At 45.6% G+C, this 24,498-nt stretch overlaps 1 protein-coding gene across 1 annotated transcript in view; it reads right to left on the bottom strand.

Annotated features, from left to right (window-relative positions):
• Positions 1–24,498, bottom strand: part of Nid1 (nidogen 1) — a 79,012-nt gene that overhangs the window by 50,077 nt on the left and 4,437 nt on the right. The window contains exons 2-4 of the mRNA XM_075970205.1: positions 6,450–6,749; positions 4,960–5,186; positions 2,878–3,257 (exon numbers count right to left, since the gene is read on the bottom strand). Of these exons, the coding sequence (XP_075826320.1) occupies positions 2,878–3,257; positions 4,960–5,186; positions 6,450–6,749 (907 nt within the window). The remainder of the gene's footprint in view (positions 1–2,877; positions 3,258–4,959; positions 5,187–6,449; positions 6,750–24,498) is intronic.

Below are 24,498 nucleotides of genomic sequence, written 5' to 3' on the forward strand. Positions count from 1 at the left end.
CTATAACCACCATTTGTTGTTGGGAGTAAATAAATGTGACAATTTCATAAATGGTAATTTCAGATACTTAGGAAGGATAGGAAAAAAAGATGAAGCTCAAAACTTAACCTCTAGAAGCAAACATACTCATTAACAGAATCAAAGATTGAGTTGCTGGCCAAGAGGTGAGGGCAGTAGCCCTTCCTCTACCCCAAATCCAGAGAACAGTGTTTATGAGGTGTAAGGCTGGAACCCACAAACTCATCTTCCCACCAAATGGCATCTTGTTCATTTATATACGCCAGCAGTAAACACACAGTCTCGAATACCATCTTGACGATTTGGGAATTCAATATGGACAGACAGTAATGACTATTACCATGGTGAGCACCAGAACAAGGACAGAGAAACAAGATGTTTCTAGGAAGTTTTATGATAACATCCTTAATAGAAAGAGTAAAGAGTCCTATAAGACACATTTAAAGATTATAACTATCCCATTTATTGGGGTCTTGATGGGGCTGGAGAGATGGCTCAGCGGTTAAGAACATTTGCTGCTATTTAAAGACCCAGGTTCGATTCCTAACACCCGAAAGGTAGCTCACGACCATCTGCAACTCTAGTTCCATGGGATTTGATGACCTCTTTTGAATTTTTGGGGCACCAGGCATGTACCTGGTGCACATACACACATGCAGGTAGAAGACACATTCATAGAAAATAAAAATAAATAAAACTTTTTAAAATGAATCTCGATAGGTGTCCTAGTTTTCTTCCTGTTGCCATGATTTTTTAAAAATCTGAAAGAAAAGCAACTTAGGGGAGAAGAGGGTTTGTCTGGCTTACACTCCATTGTGCAAAGCAGAAACTTGAAGCAACCAGTCACATCACAGCTATAACCAAGGGCAGAAAGAAGTAAATACATGCATGGCTACTGCTCAGTTAGCTTTCTCTACTCTTCTACAGTGCAGTGCCAAACTCATGGAAGGATGCTATTCACTCTCAGCCTGGGTCTTCCCACATCCCTCAAGGCAATTAAGATAACCCACCACACACATGCCCACAACCTGATGGAGACATCCTTCACCGATAACCTACCACACATACGCCCACAGATCAACCTGGTGGAGACATCCTTCACTGACAGTTCTCTTTTTGGGTGATTCTATGTTGTATCAAGTTGCTAATTAAAACCAGCCATTATATATGAGTATCAAGAAAAAAAAGCAAGCACATTTTGAGAATGTTTCATAATACTTAAAGGATGCTAAAGTAATTTTCCTCAAAATGTAGGAAATATTTGATACAATATGGTTGTTAGAGTATATCATACTGTGCCATGCATATGTGGTGGCTTGTATCTTTAATCCCAGCACTCAGAAGGCAGAGGCAGGCAAATTTCTGGGTTTGAGGCCAGGGTTACACAGAGAAACTCTATCTTGAAAAACCAAAACCCAGAAAAAAGAGGAAGAGGAGAAGGGGAGGAGGAAGTATAGAAGAGGAAAAAGGGGAGAAGGGGTAAGAGAGGGAGGAAGAGGAAGAAGAGGAAGAAGAGAAGAAGAAGAGGAAGAGGAAGAGGAAGAGGAAGAGGAAGAAGAAGAAGAAGAAGAAGAAGAAGAAGAAGAAGAAGAAGAAGAAGAAGAAGAAGAAGAAGAAGAAGAGGAAGAGGAAGAAGAAGAAACCTTTTAAGGGGATCTGGTGTGTGTGTGTGTGTGTGTGTGTGTGTGTGTGTGTGTGTGTGTGTGTGTTCTTTAGAAAGCAACTCTGCAACTGACAGAAGGAAAAATAATCAACTGTTCGAATTTCAAAACCAAGAGGGGAAAATGTGGAAGAAAAGTTGCATAAAGAGCCAAAGGAACTTCTAGAATGTTTTTTCAGGTGGGTGAATACATCTCAGAAGTCACAAATAAGAAACTTGAGTTTCAAAATATTCTAAAAGTCTCCCTCCTTCTGTTTTTTTCTCTCTCTCGGTTTTCCAAGACAGGGTTTCTCTGAGTAACTTTGGAGTCTGTCCTGGAACTTGTTCTGTAGCCCAGGCTGACTTTGAACTCAAGAGGTCTGCCTGCCTCTCTGCCTCCCAAGTTCTAGGATTAAAGGTATGCACCGTAACTGCCCAGCAGTTCTCTTTTGGGTTTTGAGACAGGATCTTACTGCATCTCAGGCTAGTCTGGAACTTATTATGTACCTAGAAACATTGATCCTCCTGCCTCAGCTTCTATAGTGTTTGGCAAACAGCACCTAGCAATGACATTTTAAAACAAAAAAATTACTAGCCAGATTACGGTAGTGCATGGCTTTAATCCTAGCACCTGGGAAGCAGAGGCAGTAGAATCTTCACGAGTTCAAGAACAGTTTAGTCTATGTTAAGTCCCAGGCCATCCGAAAGCTACATAAATGAGACCCTGTCTTGAAAAAAAAATAATATGTTTATTTGTTTGTGTGTGCGCGCGCACGTGCATGTACGTGCACGTGTTTTCACACATACATGCGTATGGCAGTCGGAGGACAGCTTGGGGGAATCATTCCTCTTCTACTATGTGACCTCCAGGAAGTCAAACTTAGGACATCAGTACCTTTACCTACTGTGCCATCTCTCTCTGACCCCGACTCTCCTGAAAACAGAAGACATCATGAAGAATCTTGAAATGAGGCATACCCCCACTACCCACTGTGTCTAGAATCAAAGTTCTAATCCTAAAAGATCACTGGGCCACTCAGAAGCCATTGGACCTACACATCAGCTGATCTTGAGTGTGAGCATTCAGTTCCTGCTCCCCCAGGCCATCTGCTCCCCACAAAGTCATCTCATCAACACATGACCCAACCTACATGAGCCAGCTCCTGTCTAGAAACCCAAGCAGGCAAGAAAGGTTCCAAACCGTAAAACAGATGTCTTACCAATTCCTGTTTCCTCCACTTCATCCACATCAATGACCTGGGGGTGCTGTTGGGGGAACCTCTCCACTGGCAATTGGAAAGACCTGGTTCTCTCAGAGGGGATTCCATGGGGTCTCTCTGTAGCCTCATAGCTAGGAGAAAGGACCCTGGGTGCATCGTGTGGGTTAGTATGTTCCCTTCTTGGACTGTGGGAAGGAAAAGGTAGGGTGGCCACATCCTCCAGGCCCAGGCGAGAGGTTGCCAGGTCATACTCTTCATCTTCATAGTCTGCTCCTTCGTCATCCAGGTCTAGGTTCACATCTGCTGGCACCACACCCTTGGCAGTAGCGGGACTCCCGATCTCAAACACCCACACACCCTGGTATCCAGCATTGCTGCTCCTAAAGGCAAGGAAGACAGCTTGAGAACAGGCCACAGCCACACACGTAGACCCCACTGACCAAGTGGGCAGAAAAAGCTCAGGTGACCTGTATCCACCTGAAACCGATGCCATGTGTCTACCCTCAGTGAGGGCTGGTGCCCAGGAGGGCAGCAGCTGCCATGTGTGGTCATCTCAGAGCTCAAACAGGCAGGGACTATAGACACCACACCATGAAGAGCTTACCCTCTAGAGCCATCCCAGGTCACCAAGGACTTTCATACTATGGTCACCAGATCATACTATTCACCTTTATATACCCCATCTCATGAACTAAGGTGACTAGAGATTTATTTCCCCGCTATTATCTTTCCATTGCATGGAGTAAAACGTATTTGTTTTTGTCTGCTCGTTTGTTTGGTTTTTTATTTTGTTCTGTTTTGGTTTTTGAGATAGGGTTTCTCTTTGTATCCCCTGTTGTCTTAGAACTCAGTCTGTGGACCAGGCTGGCCTCAAATTCAGATATCTACCTGCTCTGTTTCCTGAGTGCTGAGAACAAAGGCATGTGCCACCATGACCAGCTAATGTATTTGTATACACGGAGAAAATACAGTTGGTTTTTGTCCCTGGAGCATGACCCTAGAGCTCTCTGTGACCAGAAGTATTCTTTCAGAAATTATATAAAACATTTGGGAAGAGTCAGCTATTAAATTTTGGGGAACTTTTTCCAAGCCAGTTATGAAACACAGTCACTATAAGAAAATTAAGTGTTAGGGATATAAGCTCAACAGTAAAAGTGATTGCCTAGCATGCACAAGGCTCTACATTCAATCCTCAGCACTAGAATGCACACACACACACACCTCTAAATCATATGTTTTAAAAGGTGAGAAGTACTATGTCAGACAGTGGTGGCACACAGCTTTAATCCCAGCATTTGGGAGACAGAGGCAGGTGGATCTCTGAGTTCAAGGTCAGCCTGGTCTACGTAGTGAGTTCCAGGCACTAGGGTTACACAGAGCAACTCAGTCTCTGAGTGGGGACGAGGGGCAGCAAAACAAAAACACTAATCTCGGCTATTTCTCTCTTCTGTCATATCTACAGCAGCGTTACCGTGAGGCTTCACCGAGTATGAGCACAGTAAAGACTGTCCCTGCATCCGTGTGATGGAAAATCCCTCAGTTTAGGTTCCTAGCAGAAGACGGGTTTGAACTGCCTTCATTTCTGCCTTCAGACTGAGAGGAGACATGGGAGAGACAATTTTGCGTGAGGGTGCACTTGAAACAACAAACTATGGAGGCTGGAGAGATGGCTCAGAAGTTAAGAGCACTGGTTATTCCTCCAGAGTCTGGGTTCAATTCCCAGCACCCATATGGTAGCTCAGAACGATTTGTAACTTTAATCCCGGGGATCCAGTACCCTCTTCTATTTTCCATAGGTACTGCATGGATGTGGACACAGACATATGGTGCAAAACACTCATACACATAAATAAAAATGAAAGCAAACGAACAAAATATCTCTTTGTGCTGATATATCCCCTAAAGTTCATCAGGAAAAAGTACTATTTCATCATTTAAATATCTCTATATACAAATTAAATCTACAGGAACATTCTTGGGTAACATAATACCTAGTACATTCTGCTGGGTAAAACAATACACAATCATATTATAAAAATAATTATTTTCTAATAAAGAAAAACAAGCAAGGAATATACATACTTGGCCAAATTTTCAATCGATTCTCTGTCATTGGCAAATACGGTATAGTATCCATTGCTGCTCCATAGAAATCCCACTAAACCTTGGCTGAAACCAACCATGGCAGGCACCTGGCTCTCATCCTTCTTCGAGAATGTCGTGAAGAACTGTAGACCATCTTCAGGATAGAGGAAAATGGCATAGGAGCTGGAATTTGAGGAGGCTAGAACAGCCTGGAACGTGTTTCTCTGTGAAGATGAATTAGCAGTCAGTTACCTAGCAATACAGCCACACTCTCAACGCACACAGTCCACTGGGCTTCCGGTAGACAAGACGGTGAAAGGCGGCAGTATTCCACCTCCTTCTCTTACAACGGGGAAAATACAGTCTACATATGAACAAAACACAGCCTAACCTGAGGACAGACACTGTAACAGAGGTGCATGCAGAGTACTACAGGCAGGTCAAATGAGGAAGTATCCGTGTTGTGTAGGGTGGGGACAGAAGAGGCCCTTTCTGGTCAAGGCTTCATGGGAGGGCCTGAGCATCCAAGCAGGAGATCATCGCAAGGACAACTGACGGTGTGTGTAAGATATTGTGGGTTAAAAACACACCAGAATGAAAGAAAAGGCATGCTCAAGGTAAACACAAGTGTTTGGTACAACTGCTGGAGGGGCTAATGAAGGTTTAACGGGTTAGACCCAGGAAGCAGGCAAGAGTTCAATACTCTTGTGCCAGGCAATCTTCCAGCTTTGCAAAGCCTTCTGTGATAGGCAGACATGTCACAGACTTCTCAAAGTGTGTTCTGTGGGATGCCATGTGTCCTACTGGGGGACAGTGATAAGAGGAGCTATAGCTAAGAGTTTGGGCAGTTGTTCCAATAAGAATTACTAAGATGGGGCTGGAGAGATGGCTCAGAGGTTAAGCGCATTGCCTGCTCTTCCAAAGGTCCTGAGTTCAATTCCCAGCAACCACATGGTGGCTCACAACTGTCTGTAATGAGGTCTGGTGCCCTCTTCTGGCCTGCCTGCGTATACACAGACAGAACATTGTATACATAATAAATAAATTAAAAAAAAAAAAAGAATTACTAAGATGGGCTTCTTTACCAGAGGACTTTTCTTTACTCCGCTCAGGAGTACCTGATATCAGAACCTAGCATATTAATAACTTCTCTATATAATTAGAAGCTATCTTCCCATCCTTTCTCAATTAAGAAAAAACGAACACACAAGGAATGCCAATCCCCAAGTATATGTTTGTCATGGAGCAATCCCCTCAAATAACTGGCTTTCTCAACAGCGGATACTCACAGAAACAGATTCAGACAGCCCTATAGAGAAGTATCTGGAGGCTGCTGACCTGCAACAAGAAACTTTCTGGATTTTTCCTCTAGACCTCCTGTCTGAGCAACAGCATAAGCATGCCGTCCATCGGAACAAGCACAGACCAGAAGTCCAAAGACACCGGAAGCCAACACACCAGAAACCTATATCTTCATTTGCACTTACCTTGCCTTCCTGGGCAGGGCTCCCGCTGGGCCCTCCATAGGGGGCCATGGATTCCCAAGTGACAACCACCACACTAGTGGGCTGGAAAGTGACGTCTGGGAAGCCCCTCTGGACATACTCTGCTGCCATCTGCATGATGGAGGGGGATAAGTCTTCTCGATAGTACACGTTCCCCAGGCCATCCGTGGTGTCCAAGTCAGCCAGGAAAGGCGCCACTGAGCCGAAGCTGGGAGGGAAGGTTCCAGGGTGGGATTCTCTGGCTGGGGGTTCGCTCATGGCGATGATGCCGTTGGTGGTGACCTGTAGGGAACCGAGTGTGGTTACAGAGGGAACACAGCCACGAACGCCTCAAGGGGAGCGTTAGGGTTTGCTTTTAAAACAACCCTGACGGGGGGGGGGGGGGCTGGAGAGATGGCTCAGAGGTTAAGAGCATCGCCTGCTCTTCCAAAGGTTCTGAGTTCAATTCCCAGCAACCACATGGTGGCTCACAACCATCTGTACTGAGATCTGGTGCCCTCTTCTGGCCTGGAGACATACACGCAAACAGAATATTGTATACATAATAAATAAATATTTTTTTTTAAAAAAAAAAACAACCCTGACGGTACTATCTGGGGCGCTTGTGGAACCGTGAGTAATGGAGCCCGGCTGATGGAAGTAGATCACTGGGAACAGACCTTTGCCCCAGCTCCCGCCTTGGTCCCTGCGCCCTCATCAGCCACCATGCGAACGGCCTCTGCCACCTGCTCCCATCACACAGACTGAGCAGCTTCCCGAGGCTCCGCGGTACCTTTCCTGCTATGATGGTACGAAAGCTCGCGAGAACCATTAAGTCTGTCCTCCCTTTAGCTGCTGCTACCAGGTACACATCTAGACATGATAGGCGGCAGAGGGAATGTCCAGGAATCCTAGGACACGACTGTAGGGCGCCTGTTGTCACGGTATGGGTGGGTGCCGCCCACTTCTCAAGAGCCCCCTGTGTCCTCCTGACAAAGATGATGGCCGTGCTGGTTGACTGCCAGCGTTATCCAAATGACTAATTAAGTCAGCAGAGGCAGTATTTTTAACTAATTGATCCATCTATAGACTTACTTATTTATTGCAGTGCTGTGAACTGACTCCAGGGCTTCTCACTCAGGTGTGGAAGCTCTGCTCCCAGTCTCCAGGCCTTGAGCTTCTGATCCTCCTGCCTCTACCTCCCCCGTGTGTAGGAGGTATACACTACCACATCCAAGTTATATTGTTCCAGGGAATGGAACCCAGGGTTCTGTGAATGCCAGGCAAGCCTTCTCCCTACTGAGCTACATCCCCAGCCCCCAAACCATCTCTTTTTATAAATGTCATGGGCTATTAACTCCTCAAATGACATATTTTCCATCGCCTGGCAACAGTAAGACTTTTCTAGAAAACCCTGACGTTTGCAGAGATGGCAGTCAGGCAAGGCGCCTCTTGCAGCCCAGTTCTCAACTTCGAACCTCCCCCAGCACAAATGTCTCAACTGCACTGTGGTGGGGGAGCGTGGGAAACAGCTCACTTTCTGGAGCAGACACCAGGAGTTGGCCTTGACTGGCTGCTGGTGGGAAGCAATCCCATGGAGGCCACATACAGGCAGCTCCCTTCTACGAGGCTATTTTCCAGAGGAATTCAAGTCGTCCAACACTCCCGGTACCATCTATTCTTTGGAATCTGGGCACTGGAATGATTCTATTTTCACAAGGCATGCCGGCCTTAGAAATCAAATTTCATGCGGGAACCGTGAAACCGGGGGACTACTTGAGGCCAAGATCACATAACTCTCCTTAGCATTATTACTGAGAAAGCTATTTCTTCAGCCAGTTTGAGCTTCAGCTCAGCCATCTGTGAGAAAGAAAGCTAAGTTCAGAGAGATGCTAAGCAGCTAACTGGCCTGGTCTCAGATGATTCCCAACTTTGAGCTTCTCCCTCGAAATTTATTTTTTTTATATTAATATGTCAACGAATAGCCTGAAACTAAACTCCCCACCAAGTGGGAATCCATGCAGCCGGCCATGGCTCCATCCTCTTACCTGTAGAGACACTTGGGACCTTCCAAATGTCTTGCTTTTGGTTTTTGGAGAGGGTTTCGTGTATCTCAGGCTGACTTGAAATTAAATATGTATCCAAAGATGACTCTGAACTCCTGATCCTCCTGCCTCCACTTCCCAAACGACGTAATTACAGGCCTGAGTCACCAGTTAGGTTCCTTTGCCTTTCTGACCGTACTGGCTCCTACCCTGCAGGCCCAGCGCTCCCTGTGCTGACCAGTTCACCCTGTCCTCCCTTTGACCAGCTCATCCTGTCCTTCAGGCGGCTCCTCAGAGATCCCCACTGCATCCAGGACAGGCTCCTTTCACAGGCCCCTCTTTAAACTTCACTGCTCCCCCACTCTGATCTCTATCTCTGCCTCCTGTTTCTTAAGCCCCGTTTGCAGGCTCCTACCCTAAGCAGGCAGCAACAAGGGGTCAATGACTGTGTCCATCTTGGTCACTACCATAGCTCCAAGGCTTATATATTGCCTGGTGCCTGTGTCCCCTCCCTTCCTGACTTCCTCCAGGATATGGAGCAGGGACCAGCAGTTAAGGACAGTAAAGATCTGTGCAGGCCAGGCGAGCTGCTTTGAAAACGCCTGGAGTGAGCTCCACTGAATCCTACAGACCAGAGAATAGCCGCCCTGCAGTCCCTCAGAGCTCACAAGGGAACCCACATGGCGAGTCTCCATCTATAGGGTTCCCAGCACTGCATAAACCTGGTATGGTAAACCCAGCAACTGGGACCTGGAATCAGGAAGATCAGGGTGATCCTTTGCTACATAGGGACAGTTTGTGCTACAGGAGGCCTGTCTTTAAAAGGAAAGTCTAAAGGAGGATGTATATACATGAAATGCAATTTGGCTAGATTCTGATTTAAGCCAGACAACTGAAAAGAAAAACAGGAAAAAAAAAAATCAGGTGTGTTGATGTATACCTTTAATCCTAGTATGTCTCTTTGAATTCAATGACAGTCTGGGCTACATAGCAAGTTCCAGAACAGCCAAGCTACACAGCCAAATCTTGTTTGAGATAAGATAGATGACAGAAAGATAGATGGATAGACAGACAGACAAGACAGACAGAAACAGAATTTCATCAATGTGATTTTCTTGGATCTTTTTTGTTTTTGTGTTTTCATTTTTTTTGTGTGTGTGTTTTCATTTTTGAGACAGGGTTTCCAGCCGTAGCTGTCCTGAAACTATCCACAAGGAAATAAAAAGTGTAAGATATTCTTTAAAATAACCCAGTCTGGGTAGCAAAGGACTGTGACGAACATCTGGGGCTATTATTGAAGCAAGATTAGTCACAGGCTGGTATCTGTTGAAGTTGGGTAACGGGTATGTGGGAGTTCACTCTATTTTAGGTTTTAATCTTTGAAAATTTTCTATACTAAGCTTTGTTTTCCCAAAGAGATAACCGCTGTGTGGTTTTTCCTGGGGACACATAAATAAAAGTTTGTTCACGGACAGGTGAGAGGACTCGGTGGGTAAAGGCACCTGCTGCCAAGTTTAATGACCTGAGTTCCATCGGCAGAACACACAAGGTGGAAGGAAGAAGAACAGGCTCCTACAGGTTGTCCTCTGACCTCCATGTGTGCTGTGGCATGCACACACGCACGCTTGCACATGCCACACACACACACACGCACGCACACGCAAAAAAAAAAACAAAATGAAACAACAAAACAAAAGGAGCGTTTAATTAAAGATAAACTCTTTTATAGCGTGCTCCCCTCGGCAGCACATACACTAAAACTGGGATGATACAAATATTAGCATGGCCCAAAGAGGACTTGATGATTTGCGAAGTGTTCCATATTTAAAAATAATAACAAACAAGCTGGAGACATAGCTTGGTGGTTAAGAGTACCCAAGTTTTAGCTCCAGAGTCAACCACCTATAACTCCAGTTCCAGGGGGATCTGACACCTCTGGACTCCAGAGGCACCCCAACTCATGTGCTCATGTCCACATACAGATAAATGCTCATAAACACAATTAAATATAATAAAAATAATTTTGCTTGTCTAGAACTCGCTGTATACATTAGTGTGGGCTGGAACGCAGAGAGCCACCTACCTCTGTCTCCTAATGGCGATGGGATTAAAGTTCTGTATTGCCATACCAGGCTAAAGATAAACCTTTTTAGTTGTTGTTTTGTTTTGTTCTGTTATTCAAGAAAGGGTTTCTTTGTGTAGCCCTGTCTAGCTTGGAACTTGCTCTGTAAACCAGGTTGGCCAAGAACTCAGAGATTCGCCTGCCTCTGCCTCCCAATGTTGGGATTAAAGGCGCGCGCCACCAGCACCCAGCAAGATAAATCTTTTTAAAAATAAAGCAAAGAGAAAGAAATGTTTATTGAGTTCAGATAGGGCAGTAATAGACCAAAGAAATGATTCCTTCTTCGAGAAAATATTAGCAGCCTCTTTGTGGTTAAACGATCTCTGAACTGTTTCGCTTAGTTTTTTTGGCCGGATTAGGTGTTCTGTAAGTCCTTGCTCAATGAAGGCAAGGGCCATGTCAGCCCCAGAGGAAACTGCTTCATGACAGCAATAACTAACAAGACTAGGCTAAAGTTTAGAAACCAGGGTTAAGTGGTTTCATTAGATAAGCCAATGCTAAAGATCTGACAGGAGTTGGGCCTGGACTATTATCTCTGATTATGTTTTGTTTTTCAGCTTCAATGGGTATAATAGACCCACAAAAGCATTGAAATACAACGTATATGTGCAATGACCAGCACCATCAAACTTCCCACACAGGGACACAGAGAATGAATGGGGAGGGGAGAGAGGGAGTGAGGAATAAACCTAAACATACACAGTCAACTAAGGTCTCCCAAACCTGCCAAGAACACACTATGGAGACAGGGCATTCTCTTCAATGAGCAGAGCTGGGAGAATTGGATAGGCCCATATATAAGAATGAAAATGGACCCTTATTTTATGGCACCCATAAAAACTAACTGGGAATAGATTAAAGACTTAAAAATGTAAGCCTGAAACCATAAAACTCCCCTAAAGAAAACAAAAAGAAAAGTTCTTTGACGTTAGTCATGCAATAAACTTTGGGGCCATGACACCCAACTCACAAGCCGCACAAGCAAAAACAAACAAGTGGCCTGCACCCCTGACCTGCACTCCACCCCTCCCAGGCTGCCCTCCCAGCTGCCCACGCCGGGGGTCAGGCATGTATGCCCCTTGCCTTGGGCTAATGAGCAGAAGGTTGTGGCAAAAGGAATACCTAGTAACTAAAGTCAATCAAAAGACACCCCGACCATTGGCACCGCAGCACTGCTCTGGAGTCAAGAAAGAAAGCAATATTTACGAAGACATTGTGCAGACGGCACCAATGTTGTGTTCACCATTATCTGTGTTGCTTTCCAAAGTTACATGGGGGTCTGGGGTAATAGCTCAGTGGGTAGAATAGTTTACCCAGCATGCTCCAAGCCCTGGCTTTAAACTCCAGCACTTCTGAAACAGGTGTAGGGATATATACTTGTAATTCCAGCACTTGGGAGGTAAACAGAGGAGGAGCAGAAGTTCAAAGACAGCCTCAGTTACATAGTGTTCTAGACTAACACGAGCTACCTGAGACCCTCTCTTAACCCAAAATAGGGCTAGGAGATGGCCTGGGGTATGGTGCTTGCCACATAGGCACTCCTATAAGGGAGACAGGAAAATCTGGAAGCTCTCTGTGCGGCTAGCCTACAAGAGACCTATCTCAAGCTGGAAGGTGAGGTCCCGTACTTGAGGTTGTCCTGACTTCATGTCTGCATGGCAGGCATGTGTCCACATTCATTCATAGAAACATGCATGTGTGCATATACACACAGACATGAAGATCTTTAAAAAGCAAACAACAGGGCTGGAGAGATGGCTAAGCGGTTAAGAGCACTGGCTGTTCTTCCAGAGGACCTGAGTTCAATTCCCAGCAACCACATGGTGGCTCACAACCATCCATAATGAGATCTGGTGCCATCTTTTGCCCTGCAGATATACATGCAGACAGAACACTGTGTACATAATAAATAAATAAATCTTTTAAAAAAGCAAACAACAAAACATCAAATACCCTACTTTGAGCATGTTTCTGAGAAAGCTCATCTGAATTACAGAATAATAATTAATAATGTTCTACTATTATTAAAACAATCACTTAGTTACGGCCAAGTAACTTAATAGATGAAAGCCTGGCCTCTGTGCCTTCACGTGTCTGTACTATGTCTGAAGGGAAGCAGAGCAAGTCAATACGCTTCATCTTTCCTCTTGCAGCTCTCTGAATTTCCACAACAGCAGACCCTCTCAGGACAGGGCCCTGCACCCACAGCAGGGTAGCTATGATGGTAAGGCTGTCCTCTAGAGCAGGGGTGAGCATCTATCTGGTAAGAGTCAGAGTGACTCCTTCATAAGGACTTAGACAACATCACAGACCCAGAGAATACCGTGAGCACAAGATCACACCTATACCAGAACTGTTAAAAATTACAAAACTCCTACTTCCGACTCGAATTCTTCCTCTGTTGAAATCTAAAGCTGACATCAGCACCTAGAAGGTGGACTGAGGACCGCCACACCCCTTTATCTGTCCCTCCTCTGGGTGCGGCCACAATGAGTAAAACCCCCTTTCTCTACCTTTTAGCATTATTAAGTTCTTTCATTCGGGTGGATGAGAGGCTCATCTTTTTGGGATGGCTGCAGCCCAGACTCTTGGGCTAGAAATCCCAGTGGTATCTTTCAAACTAACAAAATATTGTCTAAATAAGATACTTGATGACTTTGTATGATGGAGTAAAAACTAATTCACTGAAAATGATCATTTCCAAGTGTGTCGATGGATGCAGATACTGCCCTAGATATCACACACACACACACACACACACACACACACACACACACGCGCGCGCGCGTGCGCGCGCGCACGCACATGCCCTATAAGGATAACAGCTGGAACCACTTAGGTCTAATGGTTGCAGAGGAGGTGGTCAGAACCACTTGGAATGGAAGAGTGCTTCCTGTTATAAAAGCATTTCTTGTCTCTTTTCCATCATCAGGTGAACACACAGACATCGAGAGTCACTGAGGGCTGTCTATGTGCCGATGGTCAGTGCACAGAAATCGGTGTCAGGTTCCACAGACATCACAGAGGAGAAGAGCACAGACATGCATCTTTCTTGGCTTCAATGCAACTAGTGGCAGCCCCCAGGGCAGCCTAGAACCCTTGGGGCCAGGACTTCTCCTGCGTGGTGTGGTTACAACACTTGAGGTAGACACAAATAAGAAACAGAGGGCTGGAGTAACACAAATAGTCGCACAGGGCAGACAATGAAACTTGAAGAAAGCAAAACTCCCTGGGTGGGAGGTTGTGGGAATTTATGCTAAGATAATTTAGGATGAATAATGAGAAGGGAACAAACATGTCTAGAGCGTGTGCTGAGTGTGAGGTCCTCTCCTATGGCTGTACACATTTGTAAAAGTTTAACGTAATGGGCCTCCCACTACAATTCTGCTATTCACACATATGTAATGGAGAACTGGCAACCCTAACTTACATGTTCACACAGCCACTGGGTGAAGCCACCGCCCACATCTGCAAGAAGCATACCCAGACGACCTTCTGTTTTTCTGTAGCTGTTTTTCTCAGTTTAGGGACCCCCAAGGATAAATAAAGGTGGACGTTGCTTGGGGGGGGGGCGGGAGGGGAAGGAGTTTCCATGTTTTCAGATAGAAAAAGCTGGAAAATGGGAAGGGCCTATGAAAAGAAAAAAAAATTTGGAAAAACAAGTTCAGGAAATAACTGAATCTATTTAAAAGAGAGGTGGAAATTGATTTCAGAGGTAAATCTGGGCCCTCAAACCCTTCTGCCCCAAAGCACTGACTCTTCCTCGCTTGGCCCACGCGGTAATTCAAAGCAGAGTGAAAGCCACCATCCTCGTCTTCATTTTATGTCTGACTCCTGTACTTTGGCTCAGATTCCTGCTTGACTCTGCCACATAACCCATCTCATTTCCTTTCAAGGCTCAAAGCACAGAGACAGAGGTCCTATCCTAAACCTGCAGTCCCCTCCAGTTCCCAGAACAGGACATCTCAACACAGCCCCCGCCCTCCCAGATGAGGAGGGTTAACCACGAGGGTGAGGCTGCAACCTGTAGCAGAGTGAGATCTCCTGAGGGACGTTTTGTCCCCTCAAGCAGTAAGTTCTTCTTCAGGACTACCTTCAAGTATCCAGAGATGAGACAATCATCAAGGAGACTATGCCTACTTCTTGCCCTAATTCCTTCTGTATTGAAGCTCAAAGCTCCAGCCAGTAGCCTGACTTGGGGTCACCATTCCCTTTACCTGCTCCTCTTCTGTCTGCCATTACTGGTCTATTAAAACAGGTGGCCAAGTCCCACCAATTGCGGCTGCCAACGCCCTGGCTTTTACCCTGAAAACTCCAGTTACCACTCCTTCCGGTCTGAAGCAGTCTTTGCTCCGAAGATTCATTAAACCTTCTGAGGTGAGTGGAGCATCCTCTTCACTCTCGGCTTGAGAGAAACATGAAATCAGCTCCTCATTTGACTGAGACTAGACACTAGAAGAGCAGAACACGCCAGGACTCCAGATTGCAAGTGTTTTCCATTAATCCACGAGCCAGAGAAAATGGCTCTGACTTAAATTAGAAATAGAAACAAAGGGATTGCCAAATAAAGACAGGGACAGCCCCGGGTTACAGTCACCATTTGGTTTTGTTTTCTTTTGTTTTTGTTTCAACCTAACCCAGTTCATGTCTAATGATGTTGGATCGCTTGCTCATCTCTTCTGTGAGAACCCCTACCGAGGATGACCCTCCGACACTTACAAATCATTTTCAGCCAGGCTTGGGGGTGCATCTCTGTAAACCCAGCACTAGGGAGGATGCGGCAGGAGGGGTGCTGTGAGGTCAAGACCAGCATAGGCTACATAGTGAGTATCACCCAACCTGGGCCACAGAAAGAAAACCAAAAGTCCAAGAGTCAAGGTCTTTACATTTTAGCTGTCAAAGAAAAGATGACGAGACATTGGAGGAATGACCCAGCGGTTAAGGGCACTGCCTACTACTCTCCCAAAGGATCTGAGTTTGGTTCCCAGAACCCACATAGTAACTCACAACCATCTCAAGTCCAGTTTCAGGGGCAGGGGGAGCTGATGCCTGCTCACCTCCACAGACACCAGACACCAGGCAGTCATATGGTACACACACATACATGAAGACAAAATGTTCATACACATAAGGCAAAACAAACTAATCAGAGAGAGAGAGAGAGAGAGAGAGAGAGAGAGAGAGAGAGAGAGAGAGAGATTACCTCAATCCTTTCACTTCTAGAAGACCAGGGAAGAAGCCCTGTTCAAGCTTCTTATCTCTTAGCTCTTGGGTGCAGACACCAGGAGCCCGTTACTACAAGAGGTCCTTAATTCTAGCTTCAACATCGAGGGGTCAAGAGTTCCACACTTGATGCTTTCTGCTTCGTGCCTTTCCAGGAGCCTCACTCCCAACAGAAAACACGGCTGGTGAAAAAAGCCTCTTCTTTTTCATCACTTTTTATGCTGGTCACCTAAGGCTACTTCCAGCATCTACGTAACGTACTTTGAGCACATCACCCCGGAAGCCCCACCATCCTCTTGCCTCTCACCCATCTTCTTTGTTCCATAGACAGTTTTGCTTCTTCTGCTTTAATGCCTGCCATCTCATCACCTGGGAGGTGAAGCAGGAGAAATAGGACTTCAAGGTTATCCCTCACTACATACTGACTTCAAGGACAGCCAGGGGTATATGAGACCGTGTCTCAAAAGTTTCAAATAAATTAATTAATATGGTGGGGTAAGGATGTCCTAGCTAAGTAATAAACATCATAACCAAAGCAACTTGAGAAAGTGTCTTAGGGTTTTTATTGCTGTGAAGGGACACCATGACCACAGCAATAAACATTTAACTGTTTATTAAACATTTAAATAAAGGAAAACATTTAACTGGGGTGGCAGCTTACAGTTTCAGAGGTTCAGTTCATTAACGTCATAGCCGTGAGCATGGTAGCATTCAGACAGACATGGTGCTGGAGAAGTAGCTGAGATTCCTCTATCTTTCAGGCAACAGGAAGCCTGCTGAGACACTGCATGGTATCGTGAGCATAAAAAACCTCAAAGCCCGGCCCCACAGTGACACTCTTCCTCCATCAAGGCCATAGTCCCTCCAATAGACATACCTCTCCTAATAGCGCCACTCCCTATGAGATTGTGGGGGCCAGTTACATTCAAACTACCACAGGAGGAAAGAGTTTATTTGGCTTACAGGTAGAGGTCACAGTCCAGAGCACAGTCAGGCCTTGAGGGAAATCAGGGCAAGAGCTCACAGCAGAAACCCAGAGACAGGAACTAAAGCAGAAACCATGGAGAAATAGCAGTTACTGGCTTCCTCTCCATGGCTTGCTCAGTTTACTTTCTTAAACAACCTGTCTTGGGGTGTCACTGCCCACACTGGGCCATTCCATATCAATCATTAATCGAGAAAATGCCTCACAGACAGGCCCAGAGGCCAATCTGATGGAGACAATTCCTCAATTTAGGTTCCCTCTCCCCAGGTAACTCTTAGTTTGTGTCAAAATTAACTAACAAATTATCCATACATGAAAGAATAAATTTCAGATACATACTACAGCATGGATGAATTCTGAAAACACTGTTCTACACTGTAAAGTCACCAGCAGAAGAGTAGACAATCCATTTTTCCAAAATGTCCAGAAAGGGACACCCATAGAAAAAGTAGAGGGATATGGGGAAGAAAATAGGAAGTTATTACTAGACACAGGATTTCCCTTGGGGCTGATGAAAACACTCTAGAACTAGATATCCCTAGTGCCTGCACAATTCTCTGAACAGACTAAATAAAAGTCACTGAATTGTGCATTTTTATTTTCGTTTTGTTTTTGAGACAGAGTCTCCTCATATAGCCCATGATATGCTCAAGTTTCTCCTGCCTCAGCCTCCTGCGTGCTAGGATCACAGCAGTGCGCCACCTTGCCTTCCTTGGCACACACTCTGTTTATTGGAGAGTGGGCACCCATGTACCATGCCTGTGGAGCTCAGAGGACAGTTTTCAGGAGTCGGTTCTCTCCTCCCATCATGTGGCTCCAGGAATCAAACTCGGACTGTCAATCTTGACGGCAAGAGTCCTACAGGCTGAGTCATCCCACCGGCCCAGATCACATTAAAGGTGGGTTTTTGACAGGTGTAATCCTAGCACTAAGGAGGTAGACACAGGAGTTCAAGGTCAGCCTCAGGTACACAGTAAGCTAGATACCAGCTTGGGCTACCTGATACTGACTTAAAAATGGGGAAGTAATATGGATCGTTCTACACATGAATTCTATCAATAAAGCTGTAATAAAACAACAACAACAAAATACAGAAGCTGGTCATGGTGGCTCAAACATTTGGGATGTTGAGGCATGAGTATTGCCATAAATTTGAGGATGGTCTAGACTTCATAGTAGATTCCAGGACAGTCTAGACTGTAGCCCGAGACCATGTCTCAAAATAACAAAACAAAACCATCAAGAGTTGTAATAGATATATAAAACATGGTAAGGGAGATGTACGAAGGGCTCAGTGGGCAAAATGCCTGTTGTGCAAACAAGAGGGCCCAAGTTCAGATCCCCAGCACCCACATCAAAAGCTGGGCGTGGCAGCTCCTGCCTCTAACTTGGTGTCTCTTTTGAGGGGTCACTCCTGTGACAGCAGAAGGATCTCTGCCCACCATTTTAGTCAAAACTTCATTTTTCATTGCATTAAAAGTTCTTAAGAATGGACCTCTCAATGTATTACTAGTTTCCAAATTAATTTTATTATTTTATTTTTTATTGTGCAGTGGCACTTGAACCCGGTGTCTCATGCATGCTGAGTAAGCACTCAGTCACTGAACTACCTATCTCCTTGGTCCTCCCCAAATTAATTCTAAAATAAAACTTCATGTGTCTTCTAAAGGGTTAAAAAAGTTTAACTTGAATATTTTCAAAATAAGACCCAGTAACCATTTCCAGGAAATGCCTGACTGGAATAGCAAGTTAGACTTTAGAACAAAGAAATAGTGGGATTCAGGCCTAGAACATTCTACAGGACAAACGGCCGTGGGTCTTTAAGCAGCCTGCAAACGAAGGGAGAGACACAGCACATGGCATGTGAGGTGGTTTTGAGTCCCTGGCTTAATGAAGTTTTAGCTGAAGGGCAGCTTTGGAGATATTCGAGAATTTTAAAGTTGCTTGAGCATAACTTGGTGGTAGGGAATTACTGATTTGGTTAAGAGTGGACACAATATAATGGTTATACAAAAGAACGTTCTGGGGTTGTATTTAGGACTTTGAAGCTGAGTATGGTAGCTAGCTCATGTAACCCCAGTATTTGGAAAGCTGAGGGAGGAGGATCACCTGTTAAAAAACCAAAGTTAAAAAAATAAAAACCTAAGAATAAAATAAACCTTTTAAAAGCTAAGAATAAAGGGAGGGTCACTGGGTAGATGGCCCAGTGAATAAAGAATTTGCCACACAAGCCTGAAAACCTGCATTCAGATCCCCAGAACTCATGGAAAGTCAAGCGTGGTAGCAGCATGTCAAAATGGGAAGCAGAGATAGAACCCCAGAAGCTCGAGGCCAGCTAGCCTGGTATACACAGTGGTGCACAACAAAGAGACCCTGCCTCACACAATGTGGAGGGTGAGAAACCACCTCCTCCTCTGACCCCAACATATGTGCCATGGAGCATACAAAGATGAAAGATAAGGGAGGAAGTCATGATCTTTTTGCAACAGTAATCACTGCTGTTTTTGATGTACAAACTGTGAGAAGGGACCCACCAGGTTCTATCGCACCTCCTATACAAACTGCTCCTCAAGCAGTTTCTGGGAAGATGGGTCATCATTTCCCACCCACTAGCTCATCTCTCTCTCTCTCTCCCTGTCTCTCTCTCTCTCTCCCTCTACTCCCCACCCCTCTCCCGGGTCTCTCTCCCTGGAACTATGTAGACCAAGCTGGCCTCAAATCCAAGAGATCTGCCTGCCTCTCCCTGCCTCTGCCTCCCAAGCACTGAGATTAAAGGTGTGCACAATCACAGTTAAATTAACCAGCTTTTAATAGGGGTCTGGCTCTACCACCACCTCCCCATGCACCTGACTGGCTCCCACTTCCAACAGAGCCACCCTCAGGAGCAGGTACACAGAGGGATTTGCTGTGGACATGTCATAAAGATCATGTCATAAAGATTTGGGATCCTTCAGTGCAATGAAACAAGCCTGCCTGGGAATGATCGGAAAATGTTAGTCAGCATCAATGTTACTGCCGTGGTGTGGAGTCCGTCAGTCACAGTGCTGCTTGCCTCTTTATGTGTTTGAAACGGAAGGAAGGAAGGAAGGGAGAGAGGGAGGGAGGGAGGGAGGGAGGGAGGGAGGGAAGGAGGGAGGGAGGGAGGGAGGGAGGGAAGGAAGGAAGGAAGGAAGGAAGGAAGGAAGGAAGGAAGGAAGGAAGGAAGGAAGGAAGGAAGAAAACGTAGAAAGAGTCCAGGAAGGAAAATAAATTGTCTGAGGGCAGTAAGGTCGCCATATGGGGCCCTAGAACCAAGTGCTTTGAGTAGTGGTGCAGCCGTGAGCATCGGAAGAGGCAGGATCACACTGCGTATCACGCCTCACTGAGGCCCCAACACACACAGCCTAGGAGTCTGTACAAAACAAGAGCTAATGAGACAGGAAGGAGGGAGAGAGGGAGGGAAGGAGGAAGGCGGCACTAAAGATGGCATGGCGGGGTAAAAAGCACCCGACTAAAATCTGAAAAAGACAAACTCAGCTTCTACTCAAATCAGCAGACACGCCCTTGGCGGTGTGTTTCCTGCTTTGCAACTCCGGACCACCCAGCTCCTGCCTGAGCCCCCTCCCAGGGCTGCTGGGAATATCAAATGCGCAAGGTACCAACAAGCCTTCTGCTCCCAGCCTCGCTCAACTTTTGACCTCACCTCACCACACCCCCTCACCTTGACCCTGGCAATGGAATGGGTCTCAAGCCCTGGAATTCACCTCCCTCCTCTCCACCCTCTTCCTAGAGGGGAGGCAGAATAGTTTTTAGAAAATTTTGTATAACACCACTTTTTAGGGGAGTTTTCAAACAAACTTCCCCCCCTCCCCAGAACACATACATCCAACAAGCAATAGCTCCACAATTCCTAGCACACTGTGGTTCTTATTTTCTTCCAGTCCTGCCACGCCTGTTCTTATTTTTTTTCCTTTGGAGTTTTTTTTTGTTTTGTTTTGTTTTGTTTATTTATTATGTATACAATATTTTGTCTGTGTGTATGCCTGCAGGCCAGAAGAGGGCACCAGACCCCATTACAGATGGCTGTGAGCCACCATGTGGTTGCTGGGAATTGAACTCAGGACCTTTGGAAGAGCAGGCAATGCTCTTAACCTCTGAGCCATCTCTCCAGTCCCTGGAGTTTTTTGTTTTGCTTTTGAGGGCTGGGGGCTTTTTGGAGGTGTTTGTTATTTGTTTTGGGGATTTTTTTTTGTTTTGTTTTGTTTTTTTTGAGATGATATCTCACGTAGCCCAGAAGCTGGCTTTATAACTTGCAGTAATCCTCCTGAGTGCTGGGAATATAGGCAATATGCCACTATGCACTGCTTTTTTATTGTATTTTAATGAAATCCTAGACACTTGAGTATCCCACCTCCCAGCATTTTGAGCACTTAACCTGTGAGGCCCTGCGTTTGATCCTTAACACAGCAAGAAGGAAAAAGAAAACACGAGTTTGTCTGGAGAGGTCTTTGTGTGGGCCATATTGTTTTAATCAGGCTCCAACCAGATTAAATTCTCTGAAGTCTCTTTGAAATGTTACAGGCTCTCTCTGCTTCTTTGAATCCTATGCTACACTATTTGTTGAAGTAAATGATACCAGAGGCTGGGGAGATGGCTCAGCCAGTGCAGTGCTTGCCTTGTAGTTGAGAGAACCTGAATGTAGATCCTTACCACCTACCGAAAAGCCTGCACCAGTAACAGCATCTCTGAGAGTCAGGGACAGGAGGGTTCGGAGAGCGCCCGAGCCAGCCAGTCTGGTCACCTAGTAAGCTCCAGGTTCAACAGTGGATGGAGGAGGGATGGAGGAGAAATCTGACATTGACCTCTGCTGGGCAAGGAGCAGGGTCACAGGAGACCCTAGCCACAGGGAAACCTAACATAACCTTAATCACTCCAAACAAGGGACCACCACAGGCAGGAAACTCCTGCAGGTACCACCACACACCAACACACATGAGCCACACACAGGCAGGCATAAGCATACATGCAGACCTGACCAGCCACACTGAGGTAAACACATTGGACTACAGACAGACATACAGGTTGGTGAAGACACGCGGCCCTGATCTCAAAGCCAACATAAAACTTGCATTCTATCAGGAATGGTTATATTACAGTTCGCATCACTTTGCGGTTCCCAGACATCCAGGGTAAGCCATTTTTACACACCCCTTCCCATATCATTAGCCATTTTGAACCATGGTAGGTATCCATATCAATGTCGTGTTGTTTAAACATGAACTGGCATGTACAGCCATCTGTTCCCTACATGCTGGTATGTGCGTGTGCACACACACACACACACACTACATCAGTAACTTACTTGGAAATGTCGTGTGGCTCCCCTCTGTTTTATAGACTAAGGTGAAAAAGTAAGTGTCCCAGCAGTCATCTGTGTATTGGTTGACCCCACAGCACTCGCTGTGTCCACCTGTGCGGACACTCACGCACATACCTGAGTGTTGGGAAATGGCTGTCATATGAGAGAAAAACCCTGTCCCCATGGGGCTCAGACTAACAGGGAAGCCAGGCTATAAGCAAAGGAACAAGTTGGCTCACAGAGCAGGTTTAAGAGACACTGTTATACAGTGATCTCCTCCCTAATGAAATGCTCCAATTCAGAGGAAACAGAGACTCCTCAAAACTTACAAGGTTCAGCAAGTTCACGAAACTTACAAGACTCACAAGAAACCCCCCCCCCAGCTTATATAAATACTAAACAATTCTGGGAAGCAGCCTGGAAGTGGTGCAGGGGGCTCCAGAGATGCAACTTCTGCAAGTCATCACCCATGCCGAGGAGGGCATTTTAATGACTGAGTCACCCGTGCTTCTGCAAGCAAACCCTAAGACGGGTTGGGTCACTAAGCCTAACGTGGGTGGAATCATTTCTTCAGTGTAGAATAGGTGCTACGTCTAGAGAGCAGGCATTTGCCCACATCTTCCAGCATGCCTCCAGGAATGGGCAAAGATGGAACCCTCTTGGAAAAGTTACACGAGAGCTGGGAGTTAGTGGCAGAGTGGGGCACCTCTGGGAGACAGCACATGTGTCTTCCAGGCAGACAGGAAATGCCAATAGCTACCTGGGGCCATTGAGGTGAAAGTATTTGCCACGCAAACCTGGTGATCTGATTTTGATCCCTGGAGCCCACAACAGGAGAGTGGACTCCTTTGCCCTCTGACCTCCATGTATTCAGGAGTAATTGCATTCCCACATTTACACATGCACATCACACACATACAAACAATAATAATATTTAATAAGATAAAATATTCTAAAAGGCCTGCATGGAATGGGCCCAGAGGGAAAGAAGGCAGGAGCGTAGAGGGCAGAGTCCACACAGAGAGGCAGGCTGTAGCACAGCAGCTAAGAGCCTGGAGGGGCAGTAAAGACACCCCAGGGGCAGTGTGACATTCATGAACTCCAAGTGACAAGCATGGAGGACTGTCAGCTAGGACCCAAGAGGTCTGAGTTACAAGCGCTAGGGACTGCAGTTAGCCCCTGCCCAGAACATTCGAAGCTCCCATTTCTGGCTCTTCACTGCAACTCAAAAGGACCAATATCTCCCCATCCTTAACTGTGACCCTTCGTCCTACACTTTCAAGACATCTTGTGTCTGCAGCTGTGCTGGGGAGCATTTCCAAAGCTCTCCATTACCTGAGCCCTGCTTCCATCTATTCCCACACTGAACTTTTACCTCGGAGCACTCAGCATGTGGCAATGGTGTGATTATTGGCTGAATATCACCTCCCTCATGACCCCACACTGTGAGCATGGAACAACACTGGTCTTATGTTCAGTCTGTAATAAGCCTCACACAGTGCCTGGCACATGAAGAAATTAGTTAAAACTGGGCAGACACCTTTGATGCCAGCACTTAGGCGGCAGAGGCAGGCAGGATCTCTGTGAGTTACAAGCCAACCTGGTCTACAGAGTAAGTTCCAGGAGAGACCCTGTCAATAATAATAATAATAATAAATTGGTAGAATGAATATATAATGGTTCTTAACTCTGGACTATTGCATGTACATGTATGTACACACACACATACACACGGGGCTGGGAATACATGCTCAATTATAGAATGCTTGATTATCATGCATAAGGCCCTAGGTTCAAACCATAGCACTACATAAAGTAGGCACGGCAGTGCATACCTGTAATCCTAGCACTCAGGCAGGAGGATCAAGAATTCAGGGTCATCTTTAGCAGACACATTGGGAGTTCAAGGCCAGTTGGGGCAGCATGAGACCCTGGTTCAAAATAATAATATTAATGTGCTAAAAAGGTAAATATAATTAACCACTGGATAACTAAAAATATTAGCAATAACAAGTCTTTATTTTGGGTTTTTAAAGTCAGGTCTTACTCTTTAATCCAGGCTGTCTTTGGACTCACTAAGTAACCCAAGATGGCTATCATGCCTCCTGGAGGGCCAGGATTACAGGCTTGTATCACTATGCCTCATTTAATAATAAAAAAAAAGTATCAAAATAATGATTTGGCTTCAATTATAAGTTGGCCACTATAATCAGTCAATTGCATTCCAGCCCCTACTGGAATTAATACTATTTTGGATTCTGAGACTCAACCACAGTCACTTTTCAACCACTGGAAGCGTGGAGTAAAAGAGAAGCAGGTGCTTCTTCATCTAGGAATCG

This window comes from Microtus pennsylvanicus, chromosome 4 (genome assembly GCF_037038515.1).
Source record: "Microtus pennsylvanicus isolate mMicPen1 chromosome 4, mMicPen1.hap1, whole genome shotgun sequence".
Taxonomy (NCBI): domain Eukaryota; kingdom Metazoa; phylum Chordata; class Mammalia; order Rodentia; family Cricetidae; genus Microtus; species Microtus pennsylvanicus.